Source organism: Pleurodeles waltl, chromosome 1_2 (assembly GCF_031143425.1).
Source record: "Pleurodeles waltl isolate 20211129_DDA chromosome 1_2, aPleWal1.hap1.20221129, whole genome shotgun sequence".
NCBI classification, from domain to species: domain Eukaryota; kingdom Metazoa; phylum Chordata; class Amphibia; order Caudata; family Salamandridae; genus Pleurodeles; species Pleurodeles waltl.
In genome coordinates, this window is record NC_090437.1 from 1,347,125,654 (window position 1) to 1,347,149,330 (window position 23,677).

Below are 23,677 nucleotides of genomic sequence, written 5' to 3' on the forward strand. Positions count from 1 at the left end.
TCCAGGCCCTCCAGGCCAAAAACATCAGCCTCAAGCTTGGCCACGGGAGTGACTATGGTTAAGATTTGCAGGGTGGGGGCATAGGCTTCCATTCACACCTTCGCCAAATACTACTGTTTAGATTCAAAGGTGAGAAAATATGGTAATTTAACACTGCCCAACCTCCAGGATTTTCCTCATCTTCCTATTCCTTCAGACCCTCTGCTGAGCAGGTATCTGTTTGCTTTGGAATATACTCAAAACACGAGGAATCTGCAGGTAAAAGTATCCATCAGAAGAAAGTTAAGAGCACCAGTGTCCGCCTGCTTCCCATCACCAGTGTGTCGTTTGAGGAAGAGGAGCGCGCTGGAGGGAGCGGGGTCCAGTGGGGGATCTTGGCGAGTGAATCCCTGCAGCAAGGTGTGAGGAAACGGCTACCACACCGTTCGGGTAATTGCCTGTGTGCAGAGGAGAGTCGGCGAACCCAGTTTGATAGTTGGGCCAAGGTGACGTATACTGCTGTGGCAATTGGGCTGTAGCTCATGTGCAGAGGAAAGTCTGCGACCCCATATGCCACGCTGGCTGACGTGAAGTGTACTGCTGTGCTGATACAACCATAGCCTGTGTGCGGAGGAAAGACTCCTCAACCCGTGCTGCTACTGATAGTCCAGTGCTAAAGGGGTCCATGGTAGGTCGTGCCCCGGGACATGAGGAGTAAAAGGCCTCAGCCACAATGGCTGGGCCCAGTAGCTCCTGCGTGCCCCATGGCCCTCGGTGCGGGGTTCTGGCAAGGTTTCTCTTGCCTATGTGAAACTCATAAAGCTCCAGTTTACTCGGTTGTGCTAGTCTCATCAAAAGACATAACAGCTTCCCTCTCATCGCCTGCTTACTCCAAAGCTCAGAACGTGCGTGTCCGGATCAGCAGACTCCGCTCCCCTCTCATTGCCTACTCGCTCCTGATGTCTGCTGGTGTATGAAGCCCAATTTAGACTTTTTCTCTTCTACATTTCACAGCTGCCAAAGAATCTCTGAGGCCAACGCAGAGAAGAAACCTGGCTGACAAGTCTGTTCCATCTGAGGAGGGCTCCTGGACTGTTAGACTGGTGCGACTTGGTGAGTGAATGTTTCCCAGGAGCTCGGTCGAGCACTAATAATGGCTCCGTTGTGTTAGTGAGGCATTTTACCCTCCCGCTGGCCCACTAGAGAGGGACAAAGTCCTGGAGTCTGATTGTGAACTGACCCTTGGAATATGACAGTTCTTGAAATACCATAAGGAATGTATGTATGATGTTCGGGCTGTAAGTCTGCACGTGGGGGGCTTGTTTACTCCTAGACTGGTACCTGTCTCGACCCAGTCGGCCTAAGTTGAGTCAAACTGTACTTTAGTGCAGATTGTACCTGCAGAATGTTATACAGTTTTAAACCGCTCCAGACTTGCACTGTGTTTGCCCATTCACATAACACCAATCTCTGAAGGGTCCCATTTCGCCACAGTCTACCTTCGTGCAAATACCTGGCTGCGCAAGACGGTAGTCTCACATACACAGTCCACACACACGCTTGTGCTCATGTGGAACCAGCCCAGAGCCTCCTTCCCTTAAAACCTCTTACGTCCATTTACTGTGAGTGTGACTTGTGTGGTGAATTTATCTCACAGCAGAAGGCCAGAAACTGGGTAGACACGAGCAAAAATCCAGGCGGATTAAGTGCATGGAACCCACTTTGCAGCAGTGACTGTAGGGAGAGATTGAGAGGTTGTGAACTGAATACAAGGCAAGATGTTGCAGCAATGCTGCAGTGACCAGGGTAGGTGATGCTGCCCAAACGTATTTCCATTCTCTGGGTATTTATGTTTATTTTTTCCTCTGGTCACATGCCCATCCCCTGGTCCTGTCCCAGCCCTTAGCCCCTTAACTCCTTGTGCCTGGGTGCTATACTCCTGCATTCTGACTGAACCCCCCCCCCCCCCCCCAACTCCCACCACCTCATGCTGTTGTGCGCAGAATCCTCCTTCTTGCACACTGTGCCCCCTTGCTCAGTGCCCCCTACTCTATTTCTCTTCTTCCACACTGACCCCTGAGTCTGATTATTGGCTTGGGCCCCTTCCCATCCCACCTCCCTGGGGTTCAGTGCCTCTCCCATGCCTGCTCCACCCCCACGTGGCCCACCTTCCCCGTCCTGTGTTCAGCCTATTTCCCTCCTCAACCCGCTCCAGGTTTCGGGGCTCCCCTTTGTGTAGCCAGCCTCTGTGCCTCCTTTCTCTCATTCTGTGTGCTACCCCCCTTCTCCTGGGCTCAATCCAACCATTCTGCTCATTGCTCCCAGGTTTGTTACCCCCTTGCTTCTGGGATCAAAGATCCCTGGTTCCTTGGCACAGTAGTCCATCTTGTTACCATACTCCATATACTGAGCTCTGTGCCCCCATCTTCTTCCACTCTTTGTGCCATACTTCTCTCGAGCTCTGCGTGCCTCTTCCTTAGTGCTCTGTACCCCTCTTTGTTGAGCTCTTTGCTCCTGTGGCCCTTGGCTGGTGCCCTTACTCCCTGTTCTTCTGATGGATACATTTGGCTACAGATTCTTCACTTCCTGGATTTCCTACTGGAGCCAGACTGAATCTGGAAATTTGCAATCGCTCTCGTGCACCGACAAGTATTGCCAAGGCTTTCATATGACAGAGAGCTGCCATGCCACCACATGCGGCACTGAAGACAATTACCTTCTTTCTGCTCAATTCAGTAGGAATCTGATGAGGTCTATTCAGATGTTCAGTTGTTCTGCATTGCTGTTACTGATTCCGTTGAAGGACTCTCATGCCTGCTGTGTCCTTGAGAGTACGTGTTCTCAGCTGATCTGGACCCAGTTTGAGTTGGGACTTGATTCTCGCGACATCAGTGAATGGAAGGGATATCCTTGATAGAGCGCATAGGCTGTTGAGACCATCCTCAGTACAAGTCTCGCTCTGGATCCAGGTTCCAAGATAATTATGAGGAATTGACATCCCTCTGTGGGTCTCTTCTGTGGCTGCTTCTTATCTGTCCGATGGAGAGGTGTCCCTCTGGTCAGATGTTATGCCCATCCTAGCAGCAGATAATTATGTTGTCGGGCCGCCCCATGAATCTGATCTTAACAGCATCTTCAGACTCGACTCCTGTCCTTTTGAGCAGAGGCCCAGTGCTAGTGTCTGGTTCTGTTCTAGTTTTATACCCTGTACTGCCACATCCAGCTCTGCCCTTTTCTTCTGCCTGCTGCTTACCCCGCTCAAGCGATGGCGTTTACCTAGACTTTGGTGGCTAATTCAGTCCACCCTCCCTCAAGATCCCTTTTGAGTGCCTTAAGGGGCTTTCAGGCCCATCTTCTGTCCCTCAGCTGGCAGTCTCCACCCCAGAGGTGACCGAAGTTGACCTTGAATAGTCCCTAAGTCTTCCTTCCTTTTAAATTGTTTGCTTTAATGAGGCTCTGTAAGCCTGTTGTTCTTGGATTTACCCATACCTTTGTGTGAAGTTGAGACTAATTTTTTTTTTTTTTTTTACAAAAATCCTTCTGTGTTGTCTTTCGTCATTCGAACTCTTGCTGCCCTTTATGAGACACTTCTTCAACTCACTGAGGCCATTTTGAAGCGAACCTATGTCTATGCTACGTCAGTGGTCAGGTTGCAAGGCGTTATCGCCGTCCCCTGTTGACCCTGATTTTCTTACTCTGTTTGACAGATTTTTGTGGTGAACTTCCTTCCATCGTTGATATAGACCTTCCACTTTTCTTTTCTTCCCCTAACCCTTTCTTGCTTTCCACCTCCTTCCTTCTTCGGATAGGGAAGGAACATTTTTCATTCATGAGTGGTCCTTTATGTCGCGATTTGTAAGAAGTCTGGTAACGTGGTGACAGGCGCTCCATTGATAATCCTTTCATCCTCCTCTAAGGAGACAAATGTGTCGGCTGCTAGAGTAATTCTCAAGACAGTCTCCCCACAAAAACTGGGTGTTCCAGGTAGGAAACCTCAGTACATGCCGCGTCTCCCTGAAGTGTCAGGCATCACACAGGGTTCTTAAAGCAAGTTGCTTACTCTTACTCTTCGGGTCGGGGATAGTCTGAAAGCAGATACATAAACAACAGGAATATGGCAATAAGGTGTATCAAGACTCTATAATATTACCATGGCCATGAAGGGATCTCAAGACCGGGCTCCTCGACTGAGCAGCACTCCCACAAACAGTGTCTTGAGACCCTAGGGGTGATTAGCCGTGCTTCACAAATCTTTAATTGATTGATTGAACCTCCCTCCACATTCTAGCACGGCTCCCCTGATGCTCCAGAGGTCAGAGATAATAATGACACATGGAGCTGCCAGGACAGCACCCCAAGCTTGGGAGCACCAAGACGCCACTATTAGTGGCAACATGTGGCCTAGTCAACTGGCAGCATTCTCATCATCAGTGGCAGTAGGAGCTCAGTCACTTGCACAGTGTATATGGTTTAATGAATTCAGTAACATCCACGTCAATCCCGTTATGTAGCCAATGGCACGGGAAAAACAGCAAAGCATTGCGGTCGTCAGTATCATCTTTATAGTGTGGCACACAGGAAAGAAACCAGCACAGGAGTAGGACGCTGGCTTGGTGTGTTGTGGACACATATGGTGTTATCACCTTGTGCCAGGTCCAGGTATCCCCTCTCAGTGAAGTGTAGTCAGTGTCTAGACGCCAGGCTCTGTAGAGGCAGCTGTGGATGAGCAGCCAGGCCTTATCTAGGAGACATGCAAAGCTCATGCAATACCACAGTAGTCACACAGCTCTTACACACATGAAAGAACCACACAGTGTTCCAAAAATAAAAGGACTTTTGTAAGGAAATGCCTCCTTGACATGGTTACCCCCTGACTTTTTGCCTTTGCTGATGCTATGTTTTGAATTGAAAGTGTGCTGAGGCCTGCTAACCAGGCCCCAGCACCAGTGTTCTTTCCCTAACCTGTACTTTTGTATCCACAATTGGCACACCCTGGCATCCAGGTAAGTCCCTTGTAACTGGTACCTCTGGTACCAAGGGCCCTGATGCCAAGGAAGGTCTCTAAGGGCTGCAGCATGTCTTATGCCACCCTGGAGACCCCTCACTCAGCACAGACACACTGCTTGCCAGCTTGTGTGTGCTGGTGAGAACAAAATGAGTAAATCGACATGGCACTCCCCTCAGGGTGCCATGCCAGCCTCTCACTGCCTATGCAAGTATAGATAAGTCACCCCTCTAGCAGGCCTTACAGCCCTAAGGCAGGGTGCACTATACCATAGGTGAGGGCACCAGTGCATGAGCACTGTGCCCCTACAGTGTCTAAGCCAAACCTTAGACATTGTAAGTGCAGGGTAGCCATAAGAGTATATGGTCTGGGAGTTTGTCAAACACGAACTCCACAGCACCATAATGGCTACACTGAAAACTGGGAAGTTTGGTATCAAACTTCTCAGCACAATAAATGCACACTGATGCCAGTGTACATTTTATTGTGAAATACACCCCAGAGGGCACCTTAGAGGTGCCCCCTGAAACCTTAACCGACTATCTGTGTAGGCTGACTGGTTCCAGCAGCCTGCCACACTAGAGACATGTTGCTGGCCCCATGGGGAGAGTGCCTTTGTCACTCTGAGGCCAGTAACTAAGCCTGCACTGGGTGGAGATGCTAACTCCTCCCCCAGGCAGGAGCTGTAACACCTGGCGGTGAGCCTCAAAGGCTCACCCCTTTGTTCCAGCACCGCAGGACACTCCAGCTAGTGGAGTTGCCCGCCCCCTCCGGCCACGGCCCCCACTTTTGGCGGCAAGGTCGGAGAAAATAATGAGAACAACAAGGAGGAGTCACTGGCCAGTCAGGACAGCCCCTAAGGTGTCCTGAGCTGAAGTGACTCTAACTTTTAGAAATCCTCCATCTTGCAGATGGAGGATTCCCCCAATAGGATTAGGGATGTGCCCCCCTCCCCTTGGGAGGAGGCACAAAGAGGGTGTACCCACCCTCAGGGCTAGTAGCCATTGGCTACTAACCCCCCAGACCTAAACACGCCCTTAAATTTAGTATTTAAGGGCTTCCCTGAACCTAAGAATTTAGATTCCTGAAACTAAAAGAAGAAGAGGACTGCTGAGCTGAAAAACCCCTGCAGAGGAAGAACAGAAGACACCAACTGCTTTGGCCCCAGACTTACCGGCCTGTCTCCTGCCTTCCAAAGAAACCTGCTCCAGCGACGCCTTCCAAGGGACCAGCGACCTCTGAATCCTCTGAGGACTGCCCTGCTTCAAGAAAGACAAGAAACTCCTGAGGACAGCGGCACTGCTCCAAAAGAACTGCAACTTTGTTACAGAGGAGCAGATTTAAAGACCCCTGCAAATCCCCGCAAGAAGCGTGAGACTTGCAACACTGCACCCGGCGACCCCGACTCGACTGGTGGAGAACCAACACCTCAGGGAGGACCCTCCGGCGACTCCAAGACCGTGAGTAACCAAAGTTGTCCCCCCTGAGTCCCCACAGCGACGCCTGCAGAGGGAATCCCGAGGCTCCCCCTGACCGCGACTGCCTGAACCTAAAGTCCCAACGGCTGGAAAAGACCCTGCACCCGCAGCCCCCAGCACCTGAAGGAACGGAACTTCTGTGCAGGAGTGACCCCCAGGAGGCCCTCTCCCTTGCCCAGGTGGTGGCTACCCCGAGGAGCCCCCCCCTTGCCTGCCTGCACCGCTGAAGAGACCCCTTGGTCTCCCATTGAAATCAACAGAGAACCCGACGCTTGTTTACACACTGCACCCGGCCGACCCCGTGCTGCTGAGGGTGTACTTTTTGTGTGGACTTGTGTCCCCCCCGGTGCCCTACAAAACCCCCCTGGTCTGCCCTCCGAAGACGCGGGTACTTACCTGCTGGCAGACTGGAACCGGGGCACCCCCTTCTCTCCATTGAAGCCTATGTGTTTTGGGCACCTCTTTGACCTCTGCACCTGACCGGCCCTGAGCTGCTGGTGTGGTAACTTTGGGGTTGCTCTGAACCCCCAACGGTGGGCTACCTTGGACCCAAAACTGAGACCTGTAAGTGACTTACTTACCTGTTAAAAATAACAATACTTTACCTCCCCCAGGAACTGTGAAAATTGCACTGTGTCCACTTTTAAAACAGCTATTTGTGTTTTATGTAAAAAGTATAAATGCTACTGTAATTATTCAAAGTTCCTAAAGTACTTACCTGCAATACCTTTCAAATGAGATATTACATGTAGAATTTGAACCTGTGGTTCTTAAAATAAACTAAGAAAATATATTTTTCTATAACAAAACCTATTGGCTGGATTTCTCTCTGAGTGTGTGTTCCTCATTTATTGCCTGTGTGTATGTACAACAAATGCTTAACACTACTCCCTGGATAAGCCTACTGCTCGACCACACTACCACAAAATAGAGCATTAGTATTATCTCTTTTTGCCACTATCTTACCTCTAAGGGGAACCCTTGGACTCTGTGCATGCTATTCCTTACTTTGAAATAGCACATACAGAGCCAACTTCCTACAGCTTTATTATAGTAACACAGATAGTAGAATACACACTATTATATACACATTATCAATCAGTAAGGAGCATAAAAAGCTATAAGCACTGGCAAAAGCATAGGCAAATAGTGAGGGCTGTAGGGGAGGGCCATATACTAAGAAAGTGGAATGCGAGATGCAGTCCCACCACCCAAGGAAGTGGAATCAGTAGTGGGCAGCTCGAAGCACTAGAAACCCCAAGAAGTGAGTACCAGAGTGACCCCCAGCGACCAGGAGAGCAGAGGTACGCTCTTGGTTTTCCCCAAAACCAACAGGAGGACTTAGGAAAAGGATTATGCAAGCCCCAACCAAGACTGGAAGTACTTAAAGATGGATCCTGACAGAAGAGGACCTGCAAAGAAAGGGGACCAAGTGCAGTTCGATTTGGAGTGTCCGGTTGTGGCAGGGACCACTGCCCACCCTTCGGTGGATGCAGGACCAGGTCGACGGGGGGACAAAGAAAACCAGCTGTCCAGCACAGGAGCCGATGGGGAGTCCCTGAAGTGATGCAGATGGTGTCCTACGTCGGCTGTCGGGTTGCAGTGAGACAGTGGTGCTGGAAGATCGTCAACAAGCCTTGGCAAATGCAAGAGAGGAAGAAGACGAGTTGCAAGGCTGTAGAGAACATGCAAGGCCCAGGGCACTCAACCCAAGGAGGGGAGTCCGGGGTGACCCTCAGCAGTCGGGAGGGTCACATGAAGAGGAGGCAGCCCCCACAGGCAACCCACTGGCAGCAGGCACAGCAGGTTGCAGTGAGACCCACTCAGCACACCTTAAGAGGAGTTCCACATCGGTGGAGCAGCAGAGAGGGGACTGTGCTTGACAGGAAGAAGTGCTGGGGGCCTGGGCTACACGAAGCCTGAAGATCCCTTGGAGGTGGAGCAAACAAGCCTTGGTGTCTGCAAGAGTTGCGGTGCACTGGAGTACTGTCCTGCAAGGAGAGGCAAGGGCTTGCTGTCTCCTTCGTTGGGTAGCTGGCAGAGAGGACCACCCCAGACCATCACCTGTGATACAGGATCCACGCAGTTCCCGAGGAGAGCTGATCCGCACAGCCGGTCGTCATTGCAGTTGGTGCCTGCAGATGCAGAGGAGTGACTCCTTTACTCCAAGGGAGATTCCTTCTTACTTCTTGGTGCAGGCTGGAGGCTCGTCATCCTCGGAGAATGCGCAGCCAGGGAAATGTTGCAGTTGTTGGAAGGAGCCGGAGTTGCAGATTGTTTCCAAGGGGAGAGGGTGTTACCTCTGTCTCCCACAGGAAATCCTTTGTTTTGCCTTCCCCTGCTTGAGCTGGTGAAGCAGCAGGAGGACAGAAACCTGTCTGGAGGGTGGTAGCAGCGCAGGCTGCTTGCAACAACCCTGAAAGTCTGGTAGGACCAATACTTGGGGGGGTGAGAGAGTCCTCTAAGGAGCCCCTACAGTGCATGGAATCATACAACCAATACCAGCAACAGTATTGGGGTATGGTTCCAACATGTTTCATACCAAACATGCCCAGGTTCGGAGTTATCATTATGTAGGTGGACACAGGTAGTGAGTGACCTGTGTCCAGTACTCGGGTAAAATGGCGTCCCCGCACTTACGAAGTCCAGTGTCATGAAGCTGGAGTTCGTAGGGCACCTCTGCTCATGGAGGGACCTGCACCCTTCCTTCTGAGCTAGGAGGGCCTAACTTAGGGGTGACTTGCAGTGTCCTGGTGCAGTGACCTGCAGTAAAAGGGTACCTTTTCACGCAGGCTGTAATGGCAGGCCGGCAGCCACATTTTGCACGGACTCCCACGGATGGCCCAATACATGCAGCCCATGGGGAACCCCTGGTGCCCCAGTGCCCTGGGTATCTAAGTTTCATGGACTAGGGGCTTTGCCAGTTGTAGGGTGTAAAGGGAACTAAAGCAACCAGATTTGGATGAGAGACCACAATCACTGCGATCCTGGTTAGCAGGAGCCCATTGAAGACAGTCTTAACACAGGCAAAAAGTGGGGGTAACCATGTCAAAAAGAGTGACTTTCCTACACCACCAATGGTGCAGGGAAGCTGTTGGTAAGTTTTTGCATCCTGAATGGCACCTTGGGATATTCAAAAGGCCAGGAATCTGCAGGAGGTGGAGTATCCTCCAGAAAGATCATTGTCTAGGGTGAGTAACTTGTTCAATGTAACTTTCTCTGTGAAGCACTAGTAGGGAGTACAGCTTGATGAATTACAAGTTAGCATGTCTGCTGCTCTTCCATGTTGTGTTTTAGCAACTTAATTTGTGTCTTGATTATGTTTTAATCAGAGATGAATACCTTGAAGAAATACAAGAGAAAACTTGAAGAATGTGTTGACAAACCGCAACCACACAAAGCAAGAGCAGTTAAAAAGGAAGTCTGGTACTTGGAGCAAGATGAGGACGATATCTGGGACTCGGGCGAAGATGAGGATGATGTGTGGAACTCGAATGAAGATGATGACTGGGACTCTGGTGAAGATGAAGAGTTTCAATATAGACCTAAAAAACCAAAAAAGATGCAGAACAGCACTGCAAGAAATCGAAAGAATTATTCAGCTGCTCACAAATTGAAAAAGCCTGTTGGAAAATCAAAGTCGTCCACAGAAATTCCAAGAACACAATCGGGAGTCAAAAAGTACCCATGCCCAGACTGTGGGATTGTCTTCTTTCAGAAATCCAACCTAATCGAGCATCAGGTATTCCACAAAGAGGCAGACCTGCCAGGTGTGAAAGAAAAAGATCTTCTTAACAATTCAAATGCAAGTATAAACAGAAAGGTAAATAAGTCAAAAAACAGTGGAGAGAAGGGGCATTTCAATGAGATGAAAAGTGCAAGTAAACATCCGCAATCAACCCAAGAAAAGAAACCACACCCTTGCGATGAATGTGAAAAGTCTTTCAATGCCTATGAAATGTTGCTTCAACACAAGAGAGTTCACGCAAGCGAGAAAGCCTTCATGCACCCGGAAGGGAAGAAAGGTGTTAGTAAGCATTTTCAGAAACCGCTGGAAAAGAAGCCACACCCGTGTGATGAATGTGAAAAGTCTTTCAATGCGTACGAAATGTTGCTTCAGCATAAGAGAGTTCACGCAAGCGAAAAAGCCTCCAAGTGGATTGGTGAAAAGAAAAATGTTAGCAAACCCAAAAGTGATAACAAACCTAAAGTGGAGAAGAAAACCCCTGAAAAGAAACCTCACCCTTGTAGTGATTGTGATCTGTCTTTTAATTCTGCTTCAGTGTTGTTTCAACACCAAAAAGTTCACACAAGAGAAAAGCCTTCCATGCATATTGATGGGAAGAAAAGTAAACCAAAGGTTGAGACAAAACCCTCCGAAAAGAAACCTTACCCATGTAGTGATTGTGATCTGTCTTTTAATTCTTCTTTGGTACTGCTACAACACCAGAAACTTCACACAACAGAAAAAGGATCCACGCTGATTGATGAGAAGAAAAGTGTAGGTAAACCCAAGGTTGAGGTGAAAGGATCAGTAAAGAAACCTTACCCTTGTAGCGAATGTGAGATGTCTTTTAATACTTCATCAGTGTTGCTTCTACACCAGAAGGTCCATGCAAGCGAAAAAGACACTATGCGTCCCGATGAAAAGAATACTGCGCATAAACTTGGGAACCCAATCACAGGCAAGATGTCGACATGCTGTGAAAGCGAAAAGTGTTCCCATGACTCTTCACCGCCTTCTGAACAACCGAAGATTGACACAAGCCTAAATGCTTCAGTATGTTTAGAGAAGAACAGTTTGAGTACACTTGAGAGCACTGCCACAGAAAAGATGAGCGATGAAAACGAAAAGTGTTTGAACCCTTCTTCAACGCTGCTTCACCAGCAGAAGCTTTCCACAAGTGCAAAAACATGCATGTGTAACATCTGTGGGAAAACTTTTAGCAAATCCTCACGGCTGATCATACACAGACGAGTACACACAGGATACTTTGCATGTAATGAATGTGGGAAGAGTTTCAGCGCATTATCAAGCTTGAAGGTACACCAAATAAAGCATAAAGGTTCTAAATCATATTCCTGTAATGAATGTGGGAAGACCTTCAAGATCCCATCCTATTTAGAGCTCCATCAGCGGATACACACTTTGGAGAAATGGAGAGACAAAAGGGGGTCTCGCTCCAAGAAACGTAGTCTGAAAAAATCCAAGTTTGGTAAAAAAGCCCTAAAGGGTTTCTGATTATGTCCAGTGTCTTCTGTAAACCTGCCCAACCCACAGACATGCTGCCATTATGAAAGGGACATCATATAAGTGAGCTGTGTTTGGGCATCAGAGAGTGACTTCTGTGGGGCATTAAGTGTGGAAATGAAATAAATCATATAGTTGAATTCATTCTGAAGAAAATACATCAAACTGCAAAAGAAACAAATGACATACAATAAGTACAAGAGTTTAGTAGCAGGAGGAAAATGCAGAAAGTTCTCTCCTGTGGAGCAGCTTTTATGCTACGAAAGTAGCAGCAACCAAGAAGGGATATTACCGTTCATGGTCGCCAAGTACACAAACTGCAATGAACTTCGTAGTCTAGCAGTAAAAGTACTAAACGGAACTGAACAATAACACTTCCTACAAGAGACAGAGGAGTATACAAGAATGGAAATCTCTCTGAAATAATCCTTCCCTAATAACATGAAAGGCAGAGGAAATGATTTATGTTTTGAGCAGGAACCTCTGTCAATTTAACAGAAACTCCATGTTGAAGATTTCTTCTAGGGGAGGAGACGTGGTCCATCGCTTTCAGAATTCCTCTGACCGCAGAATCTGAACATTGTCTTCTAGTGACCTCTCAGTGGAAACCCGTAGGGCGTCTGGAGAGAAGGAAGGCTAAAGCTTCGTCATCTTCGCTCCAACTATTGCAGCAATGCCTACCTATAACCTCCCCAAAACTGCCAAGCACCTTGTAAAGCTGGGCCTTAGAAATCTGTCTTTTGCAGAGTCTGTTCAGCTGAGTTCCGTTTATTACTAAAACCGCATCAGAACTGCTGTCACCCGCTTCTAGGTTGGACACACATGTTCTCCGCCATCTTCGGTGAATGGCCACTGACAAATCTCGACAAATTGTTTATGTACTCTGACAGGGTAATATAATGCCTCGCCCCTTGTGAAACAATCACAAAAGGGAGAGTCCTTCAGATTCATACTTTCTGCCCCTTTCTTTCACTTGGTAGAGCATCTTTAAATTGGTTCTCTACAATCATTTTTCGTATATGCCGCTCTCTACTCGACAGTAATTCTGATTTTAGCCTTGTGTCGTGCAATGAGGAAACATCACCGATGTCCCTGCGTCCTTTACCTGCCCGCCTGAGGTGAGCATCCGGACGCCCTGCGAGAAGCACATGCGCACAGTGATGTGAATAAGCGCCATATACCCTTTTCTTGGGTTTTAACTGTGCTCTCAAGTACAGAGCAGCCTTTTCAGTGTGTATACGAAATGTGCGTCATTGTTTCCTAAGCGGATCAGCATAAAGGTACCGTCGCGAGCCTGCTCATTTCCCACGCTCATCCGTATATCCTCATAGAATCTGTTTTTGTATGGATATGCATCCAGTTTTGTATAGTCGAACTATTTATGCAGCAACGTTGCATCCATCAATTGTTTCATAAATGAGCGAAAATGACAGACTCCTTGAACCATTGAGGATGTGCCAATAATTTTTACCAGCTGAAGCCTGTGTTTTGAAAGAGTTGTTTATGCTGTAGTTCCAGTGTCATGTCATTTATACAGTAATAGTTGGCAAACGTTAGTGAATGTATATAGGCCCTGTCTCATTGCTCAGATTTTATATTAAACGTCTCGGTTTATCCACAGTTAATTTTAAACATTATTTGCTTCAGTGCAGACAATGAGAAGAAATGTAAAAATGTAAATACAATTACACAACAAAAAAAACGAAGAATCCATGAAGATCGTCAATCCATGCATGAAGCACACTTGTGTGGCCACAGGGCGACCCTACACTGGAAAGTAGAAGGACGACCGTAAACATGGACAGTAGCATCCAGTTTATTGGAGGAGATCAGATGTCATAGTTCAAACTACAAACAAGAAAATGGTGGTTTAGGTAAAGCGGTTAATCTGTCCTTCAGGACAGCAATGGCATCACCTTAGAGGAAGTAGAAAAAATTGGGGACATCAAGCTCTGCAACTAACTTGTTAGGCCATGTACTCTGTGGTCTCCGTTAATAGAATAAAAGCCTCAGCAAACCTTGAAAGTAAGTGAGGAAAAGAAGAAACACGGATGCAAGAAACAGAAAGCATTCTGTACAAATCTTTTGAAAAGCTTTGAGTAAAGGTCTGTGAGAGCCGAATTCGACAGAAAGACTTTGAAAGTGTTAGGAACAACCCACCCCATCTACTTGTATGAAGAAGGCTCTCTTTCAGGATAGCTACTGCCACTTTTTAATGAACATTAAACATCTATTAAAAGACTGAAAACACTGGGACCAACCATCTTTTGGTTTAAACCCATAATACAGTCAGGGAGACACTGGAAAACTATTAAAATCAGTTATAAAATTACCTTCATTAATGATACCATGTTAAGATGAGAAGCTTTGTTTCTTCTCAAGGTCAGGAAAAACTAGTTCTGCTGTTGTGTCTTTTAGCAGACTTTGCAGTCACTTCACAGTGAAGTCTCTATAAATCATGGAAGGAAATCACATCTGGATAGAAAGGAACATCAGTTTATGTGATATCCAAATTTGTTTTTATCTTTTAACAAGGACCTCCAGAATAAAGTTTTTTGAGAGGTACGTTTCATCTCAGTTCAACCAGTCTATGTATGAAGCTGGCAAATTGCATTTGACCTACATATTGTCTATTCAGCTTACTTACGGCAAACTCAGAGAACAGATCTCTGGCATAGAACCCCTGTATAGGGGCCTGTCGAGCATTGCAACGACGGCCCAATTAGGAGTTAGCCTCATGATGCCACCCTTCTGGGAGGGTGGAGGGCTCTTCCTCTGAAAACTAAAACACTCTCACTGACCTTATCTTAGAGCCGGTTTCCTGGGCGCCAGGGCACTCATGGGTTACTAAGCTCCAATCATCAACTGGAGTCCTGGGTCCTCATTACTGGTGGATGCAACACTGGATTACCGAGTACTCCTCTCCAGCACTTGACTCTTATGGTAGCAGAGACAGAGCAGTCCCAATGCTAACTCAAGGAGGTGAGGTGGGTTTAGACATTCAGAATACAGTGCACTCCGAACTAGCACCTAACAAGAACAATTGTCAACGCTTTCCGTTTTAAAAAGAAAAGTAATACACTTAAGAGAAATATACTATACGTTAACCCAGGATAAACGTTGAAAACCAGACATCTCTACAACCCTCTTCGCCATAGTTCTGACCCCAAATAGTATTATAGTGCCTAGACGCTAACGCAGCATGTAGACACACAGTAAGCACATTGCAGACCATGTTGCACTGGGTTGTTCTTATCTGCTAGAGCCATGATGTGAAGTCAGATGTTCCAGATCAGCCCCAGAACCCACCACCCAAAGAACAGAAGTGCTTAGTAAGAACACCGCTCTAGTGATGTCAGGGATATGATCACAGGTGCCCGATGTCTTGGCTCAGTTTACTGGAGTCCCACTAGACCAGTAGCCCCTGGCTAGCTGTAGGAGAGTATTAGCTGGCCAGGGTGCCAGTACACCCTGATAACCCCCAGGTGTCCCAAAGCAAAAGGTAGGGGGACTGTAGCACAGGACACTCTTCCCCAGCTACAGATAGTAACTGAAAGTATCACACAGGCTCCCACAGCACAGGGGAGGTGTCTGGGCAGGGTGACCTCACCTTCCAGGACCGGAACCAAGCTTCACCATTTCCCTCTGTCTCTGTTGGTGTGCTGCAAGCTTCCTTATCTTGAGCATTTGTTTGCAATGTCCTTGTCTTCCAAGCAGATGCTCGACAAGCCTCACGCCACAGCTGGTCCTCTGCATTCAGGATGGTGACTGATGTCTTTGCTCCTTCACAGCAGAATCAGAATCAATCCATTACAGAGAAAACTCAAGTTCAGACGCGGTGAGCAAGCTTCCTTGCCTTTACACTGCGGGCCCACAGCTGGCTTCTGTAGATGCTTGTTAGAAACGAAGACCAGTCTTGAACAACCACTCAGGCCAGACTAATTGATAGGCTGACCCAATCAGAGGGTCTGCCACTTTTGAATCCTGTGTGTCTCTTGAGTCGTGAGGCACATGCGTGTCCTGCTCACTGCGTGCGCAAGGCATGCAAAGAAGAGTTACTGTCCTTTGGGACAAGCTCTTTGTAATAGCCCGGGCTATTCTCCAGAGAGGAATTTTAATTAACTCCAGACCAGGAGGCATCCCTTCTAGCAGAGTTAGTGCAGCTAAACACAGATAAGACCCAGTGTCTGCCCCCAGACCACCAGGCTTCTCCGAGGAATAGGGAGGGACACGGGGAACTTGAATGTCAAGCAGAACAGTTAACATTAAACACAATGACTCACTTCACCATTCCACCCTAGGAACCCTATTGGCTCTCAAACACACATCCCAGATAGACAAAGGCAACAAGACCTCAGGCAAAGAAGACTGCACAGACTTGATCAGGAGGGTGGCTAGTAGCCCATCCCCTCCTCAGATACAGGGATACAGGTATCCCTGACTATAGTTTATTGCTGCCACCATTGCCTGTCTACCACAGCCTGGGTAGAGAGGGCCGTAGCCGTTCTGTGAAATAGGGGTGCCCTATGCATGCCCCCTTGACCACAGAGCTAAGCTCCAGGGTATCAGTCCATGTAAACAGGGAGATCCTCAGTGGACATGCATGATTGTCGTGTTCACTGAGGTAGGATCTAGAAACCATACAGTAACTTTTAAGTGACTTGCCTGGAGATCACCATAAGGCAGGGGAAGCACGCGCTTCAGAGACGTGCAGAAGACTCCCCACCCCAACACCGTACAACTGCCCAGGTGCATTAGTGACGTCCCTCTAGGCCTGTATAGGAACAGCACAATATAGTTGGTTATAGTTAGGGAGAGTGTATGCTGGACCTCGATCACTCCCAGTCCCTCTATTACTTCCGATTGCTACTTCTCCACCACTGAGCATCTTTTCTGTTCTCGCACCTTAGCACAAGGTTCTTTTCCATTAGGTCTGTCCCCAATCACTCACTCTCGTCTTCTCTTGCTCAGCCTTCTTCCACTCCAGTTCTCGTTCTGCTATACCTGATTTTCTCTCATTCACTCCCAATGCTCAGTCTTTATTTGCTCCTGTTCTCATATTCTTTCTAAGTCTTGCTGTCTCCTATCCCTTCTTCTCATCTGTATTTGTTCATGCTTCTCTTTCCTGTTTTTCTCCTTTATTTTTATTCTTAATAAACCACAGCTTTCTTCTTCACTCAGTGTATGTATGGTAAGAAAACACCCATGGGAAGGATGCTGAGACTGAGGCATGCACTGAATTGCAGGCCTGTAACCACATGGGTTCTACTTCAGTCTTCAACCTAACGCGTACACCAAGCTGTATCTTGGACTGAATTATTACTTCCCTATTCCTTCTCTCACGTTTACTTCGATTGGCTTCAGTCTGACTTGTATATCGCTCTGTGATGATTGCATCTGACAATTCCTAGAATCAAGTCACTATTAAATAATCTGTATCAAAGATCGGGCCGATGAAGTCTGTATAATTTGTTATTAATCATTTACATTTGTGTCAGGATCTTCTTGATTGTGGTCCTAGAATGTAGGTCAGTAATCAGCATTGGTCCTCTTGGGTTCTGTGAGGTTGTCTTTAGATCTTTGGCACCCGGTATTCAGCGGATCCCGTGACCTGAATTGGGTACAGGTGTAAGGCATTCAGAAACTAAAGATTTTTTTTTTTAATTACATGAATGTCTGTGACCTGCCTTCTCAGCAACACCCCTTTATGTTTTAAAATCACCAACAGCGGCGTATGTAGAACCAGATGATATGGTACATCATGGTTAAAGACTGTGCCAAACGGTTCGCCGTTCATCCACAAACTGACATCCTAAAAGGAAACAGTAACATGTATCCCAAGGACGAGACATTTGTGAAGAATCAAGAGATGAACTTTTGACCAAAAACATTTTATAGACCAGGGTCTCAAGTTAATATATGAGCACAGTCGAAATCACATGTGTTTACCTTAATCTCCAATATTGTATTACTGCAAACTGCATGTACCTCATTTTACAGATCACTCCTTTACCTTTAAAAGTAATAACTCTCCACCCTAACAATACCTTATCTCCTCTAAAACATCTATTAATCCCACCAACCATCGGCATCCACTCACACCCTCCTCCCAATCTCCACTAACGATCACACCTACATAATGAAAAGGGAGCAAGTGCATGGAGCGATTTCTTTCTGAGCACAAGACTAATCCCAATAAACTGCTGATAAAACCACAAAACTTAGGTTCCTCAGCTGTGTACTGCCTGGCGTAATGTGCCTCAAAGCCTTGTCAAGGGTAGTAAGCAGTATATAAATTCAAATGCAATACAATATTTGCAGGAAGGAATGTATCGTTTATAGTAATAAACCACCATCTGTAACCTCCCCTGATACTAGTGTCTGCCATGATCACGTAATGAAAAGCAATATTTGTTCTTAGCATGTGTTGCTGTGAATACACATCCTCATGCTCCTGTCCTTTAGTGTTGGGCTTGGACATTTGCAGGTTTTTTTCTTGCAGCAGGGGATGAACTGTGACTCACCCTGGTTGCTAATGCTCATGAGCACTGCCTCCATGTTAGATTTATTTTTCTCCCATAGGGTTCGAACCTTTACCGATGGGGCTTCAAAAGTCAACATGTTCTTCATATTCCTTAAGGCTCACACAGCGATTCTCATATTCCAAAAAGCTTTTATCGTAAGTACTTTCTACATCTTTAGGAGTCCGACCTTAGTCTATCGACACCCAACCACTAGTGCCTCACGCCTCGGCATCACTGGAGCTGCATGCCCCTCGTTTTCTACTTTTTCGTAGACAAGGCACACAAGTGGATGAAATAGACACCTTCCCAGAACTGTCCCGATTGCCACGCAAAGTATCTGTGGTCTGGCTGACAAAAAGTTTGCATCTCCTCCAGCTCATGCAAAAACTGCCTCACCTTCCATTTGGAAAAGACGCCCTTATACTGCTGACAGCCATTTGGCACATCAAAAGATGCAGCAGTCTCTGATGCCTACAGGGTTAGTAACATTTTCCTTTTCAAAAAAGAGCTTTATAACGTGGTAAAATACCTCATATTTACTAGTTACCCTTGTTCGATACGTGGTAGAGCTGTTACATAATTTGTCAGTTCACATTCCAAACTTATCATTCCTGAAATCGATCCCTCTGTATCCTTGTGCTCTGACCAGGCTGATGTTGGCATAAGCAGTGACCTCACATCATTCACTTTTATGCTGTCAGTTAGGTTTTCGTAGGTGGCACTGAAGCAGCTTTTTGTCGAAGTATTAAAATACACCATGCATGGGCTTGTGGGGGTCTTTTACCATTGCTCTTGGTTCCACCGGTGGCATTTAACCACATTCCTCTCCTTTCCGAGCACATCTATGGGAACTAGTGGCCACACCTGTGGCTGTTGTATTTTATTAGTGCATCTTCTGTAGCATTCATCTCGCCGTCAGCCATTTTGCAGCCCGGTTTTCCTCTTTTCTTTATATACTGTTCAGTACATTGGACTTTCTTCCCACATGGCGCGAGGTAACTTAGGTTTCGGTCTGTTCAGTCAGCCTGATATCCGTAAAACTTTTAAAATGTTATCTGCCTGGCGCTGCTGTGCTTTTGACATTGGTTTTGGCATCTCCATACACCAGTACATAGGAGACACAGATCGTGGTGTGGGGCCCTACACCTACTGGCCTTTCTCTGTGCCATTGAGGACTAAAGGTTATCACAACCCATTGAGCCTAACCCCTCCAAAACTAAAATGTTTGGTCACATCCTCACCATTGATACTTGATGCTCTCTTTATGTGATATTTTGCTCTTAGTTTTTCCCATGTGCCCTAAAACATCTGATTAACATTTCCAAGTTGGTCCATGCATGTTTTCCAGCTTTTGCTCGTCCGAAAATTTTAATTTTAATTTCAGACTTAGCTCTGTAGTGTACGCCACTTGTCATCGTCACCTCAGCACTGTGTTTGGTAGAAAACGGTTGTCACTGGTAGCTCTGGTATCAGCCAGTGGAAAAAATTGTGATTGAGGTCAGTGGCACCAAGACATTCCTTGCCGGAAGACCATAAATGCTCAGTTCTTTCCTCTCGGAGTTTCAGTTTTTGCTCTCCTTTTGAATTCCTGACATTTTTAGATGCATTTATTCAATATGAGAATATCAGTTATGTTGTAATTAAATGAGACCTCTTTCAATTGATCATTTAATCGGGATTTGTAAAGCGGACTACTCACCATGAGGCTCTCAAGGCACTAGGCTGCTACTGCTCAACAGCCATGTCTTGAGATGTCTCCTGAAGGTAAGGAGCTCCTTCGTGTGACGCAGGTGGGTGGGAAGAGTGTTCCATGTCTTGGCGGCGAGGTGCGAGAATGATCTGCTGCCGGCGGTTGTTCTGCGGATGCGTGGGACGGTGACGAGGGCAAGGTTGGCGGAGCGAAGCTGTTGGGTCGGAGTGTAGAAGGAGAGCCGTCTGTTGAGGTATTCTGGTCCAGTTTTGCAGTTCCTTGTGAGCGTGGGTGAGGAGTTTGAAGATGATTCTCTTTTTGATGGGGAGCCAAGGCAGGTCTCTCAGGTGGGCTGTGATGTGGCAGTGGAGGCGGATGTCCAGGATGAGGCGTGCGGGCCTTTATGGTTGCGTTGCAGTCTTTTCTGGATTTTGGCCGTGGTTCCTGCGTAGAGGGCATTGCCATCGTCCAGTTTGCTGCGTACGAGGGCTTGGGTGACTGTTCTTCTGGTTTCAATGGGGATCCATTTGTAGATCTTCCGAAGCATGCAGAGGGTGTTGAAGCAGGAGGAGGAGGAGATGGTATTGACTTGCTTGGTCATAGATAGTGAAGAGTCCAGGATGAATCCCAGGTTGCGTGTGTGGTCGGTGGGTGTCGGTGCGGTTCCCAGTGTGGCAGGCCACCAGGAGTCGCCCGATGCGGAGGGGCTGGAGCCGAAGACGAGGACCTCAGTCTTGTCGGATTCAGGCAGCTGTTCTTCATTCATTCGGCGATGGCCTTCATTCCTTCGTGGAGGATGGTCTTGGCAGTGTCCTTGGTGAGGGAGAGGATCAGCTGGGTGTCAGTGTATGAGATGATGTTGAGGTTGTGAGATTGGGCGAAGTTAGCAAGCGGGCCCTTATAGATGTTGAAAGAGGGTCGGGCTGAGGGATGACCCCTGGGGTACGCCGCAGATGATCTTGGTGGCTTCAGAGCAGAATAGAGGGAGACGGACTCTGAGTTCTGTCGGTGAGAAAGGAGGGGATCCAGTCCAGGGCTCTGTCGCGGATTCCTGCAACGCTGAGGCGTGTGCGTAGGGTGTGATGGCAGACAGTGTTGAACACGGCTGAGAAGTCCATGAGGATGAGGGCTGCGGTTTCCCTTATGTCCAGTATGGTTCTGATGTCATCGGTGGCGGCAATGAGGGTAGTTTCGGTGCTGTGGTTGCTGCGGAATCTGGATTGGGATAGGTCCAGAGTGTTGTTCTCCTCGAGGAAACGGGTCAGTTTGTTGACAATTTTCTCTCTGACTTTTGCCTGGACGGGGAGCAGGAGATGGGCCGGAGGTTCTTGAGGTCCTTTGGGTCCGCCTTGGGTTTCTTGAGGAGGGCGTTGATCTCTGCGAGTTTCCAGCTCTCCTGTAACTGTTGGTGATAGGAGCTAGGATGCGATGACGTAGCTTGCTTTGTTGAAGGTGTGGTGACGGCAGGGGTTGGATGATGAGCCGGAGTGGATGGTGTTCATGATTTCAATGGTGTCGTCGTTGACCTAGGAGAGCAGGAAACTGGTGGGTAGCGAGTCTGTGGTGTCGGTGGTTGTCGGGGGGGTCTGAGTACTGAAGCTGCCTTGGATGTCTGCAATCATGCGGTGGAAGAACGTAACTTGGGAGTCACAGAGACCTTGTACTGGTGGGATGTCGTTGACATTGGAGCCAGGGTCGGAGAGCTCCTTCATGATGTTGAAGAGCTCCCTGTGACTGTGTGCGTTGTTGTCGTTGCGTTCTTTGAAGGCGGTTTTCTTGGCGATTCGGATGAGTTGGTGATGTCAGTGGATAGCGTGCTTGAAGGCTGTGTGGTTATCCAGTGTCTGATCTTGGCGCCACTTCTTTTCGAGTCTTCGGCACGTTTGCTTAGATTCTTGGAGGTCGGCGGTGAAACCAGAAGGCCTTTCTCTCAGTGCGTCTGTTGGAAGGATTTCCAGGTACAGCAAAGTTGTGTTAGGACTGGGGCATTTTGTGCATTTACATTTTATTGCTGTCTGTTCCTTCTACTTATGGCTGTTCTACCACAACACTACCCCTGGACCACAAAACTCTTTACAGTGTCACACTTCGCTTCAGGGATAGAACATCATAAATATAACACAATAAATTTGCTCGTGTAATCTGCTGTTGCGTGTTCGGTAGTCATTCACTTCTATTCTCCATCATGTCCTACTTGTTCTTGTTTTTTACTCATCTGTATCCTCCATCTTCAAGTTGTTCTTTCCTGATCTCCATTTTCTCCTTCACAGCAGACATCCTTCGCCTTCCCACGTTCACGTTCTTTTTACTTCTGTTCTGTCTTCTGTTCTGGTTTCATCCTAGTTCAGAACTGCTCTTCTGTGTGTTCGCTTTCTCTGCACACCTCTTCTGAAGAACTGTCCTCCTACACCGGACAACTTGGGCTGGCGTTTAGTAGAAGTGACAGAACTAAAATGGGCACTGTAAGTTGTTTACTTGTGTTGTCTGTGTTCTTACTTATAAAATCCAAAGAATTCTAAAGCAGATATACAGAGAAGAGACCTTGTGTATGAGAGCTCCACGAACACAGCTTATTGTTTTGTTAACAACATAGATGTGATGAGCAGTGCATCCTTCCGAAGAAGGCAGGTCACTGTATCCAACAAGAGCAGTGAGTTCCAGATATCACATCAATGAGAGCATGGACATTGAGTGTCCCTTACTGCCCTGCTTCCACATGCGGGTCATAATACATCGCTCAAAGCAGAGAAATAAGAAAGCTGTGGTTCTTTATGACGTATGAAGATGAGCGTCAAATCATTTTTGTTGGCCTTAACGAAGTAGAAAACCTAAGCATTGCTCTGAATGGGATGCTTATCAGGAGGGACAATTATGTTGACAGTGACTAAATTGTGGCATGTAATCAGTGTTTAAAACTTGTGTATCATAGAGAGGAGTAGTGTCATTTGTTCCAGAAAATTAATCAGATCTGTATATAAATATATGTGTATATATACATCATTATGCATGAAAGTGAACTTTTGTAGTGAAATAATCTTTTTATGACCTAATACAAGAAATCGCTTTGTAGATTTTTTACTCACCAGTTGACCATGAACAGATTGTTTTACGTAAGACCATGTATATGAGAGGTTTTTACCACTGGTGTTCACCTTCTGGGAAGTAATATTTTACAGGTAATTGGCTCAAGGGTGCAGAGTTTTCAGTTCACAAATGTACGTTAGCACATATAAAGCGGCAGACTATGTGAGTCCAATGTGGATAGAGAACAAGCAGACCAAACTTGTCTGGTTGTTTCTTGCCTTTGGTCAAGTTCTGTGTTTCTATGAAAACCAATAAAAATGAATTTGATAAAAATTGTATTGCAAGCTGTATTTTTGTGTCAAGTATGAAATTTGGAGGATAAGCCATTGGCGTTGTGATCATCAAAATGAAAAACCTTTCACTTATCAAACAGCAGCCATGATGACTGTCTCTCGCCATCTCCTGAGAGTCTGGGGACAAACACCACCAAGACATCATCCGACCTGAGACGAAGAAGTGCAAAAAAAAAAAAAAAGAAGTATCATGCCTTCTCTGTCAATGTTCCCAGGTTCCGGAATGTCATTCCTCTATCTAACAGGGCTGCCTCAACCCTGTTTTAATTTTGGAAAGAGCTGAAGACACTCACCTTCAAAGAACACTGCATCATGATGAAGTAACAGTCCACATTTGCTGTTAGGTCTCTACTACTACTCCAATGACTGGGCG

At 47.0% G+C, this 23,677-nt stretch overlaps 1 protein-coding gene across 4 annotated transcripts in view; it reads left to right on the top strand.

Moving 5' to 3' along the window:
• The window catches only part of LOC138252483 (zinc finger protein 189-like), a 122,387-nt gene extending 99,103 nt beyond the window's left edge, over positions 1-23,284 (top strand). For 3 of the 4 annotated variants that reach the window (XM_069205741.1, XM_069205743.1, XM_069205742.1), the window contains 2 exons: positions 994-1,092; positions 9,795-23,284. In XM_069205741.1, coding sequence (XP_069061842.1) covers positions 994-1,092; positions 9,795-11,704 — 2,009 coding nt within the window. In that variant the 3' untranslated portion in view covers positions 11,705-23,284. The remainder of the gene's footprint in view (positions 1-993; positions 1,093-9,794) is intronic. The other variant, XM_069205744.1, reaches the window with a different exon arrangement.
• The last annotated feature ends 393 nt before the right edge of the window (positions 23,285-23,677 follow it).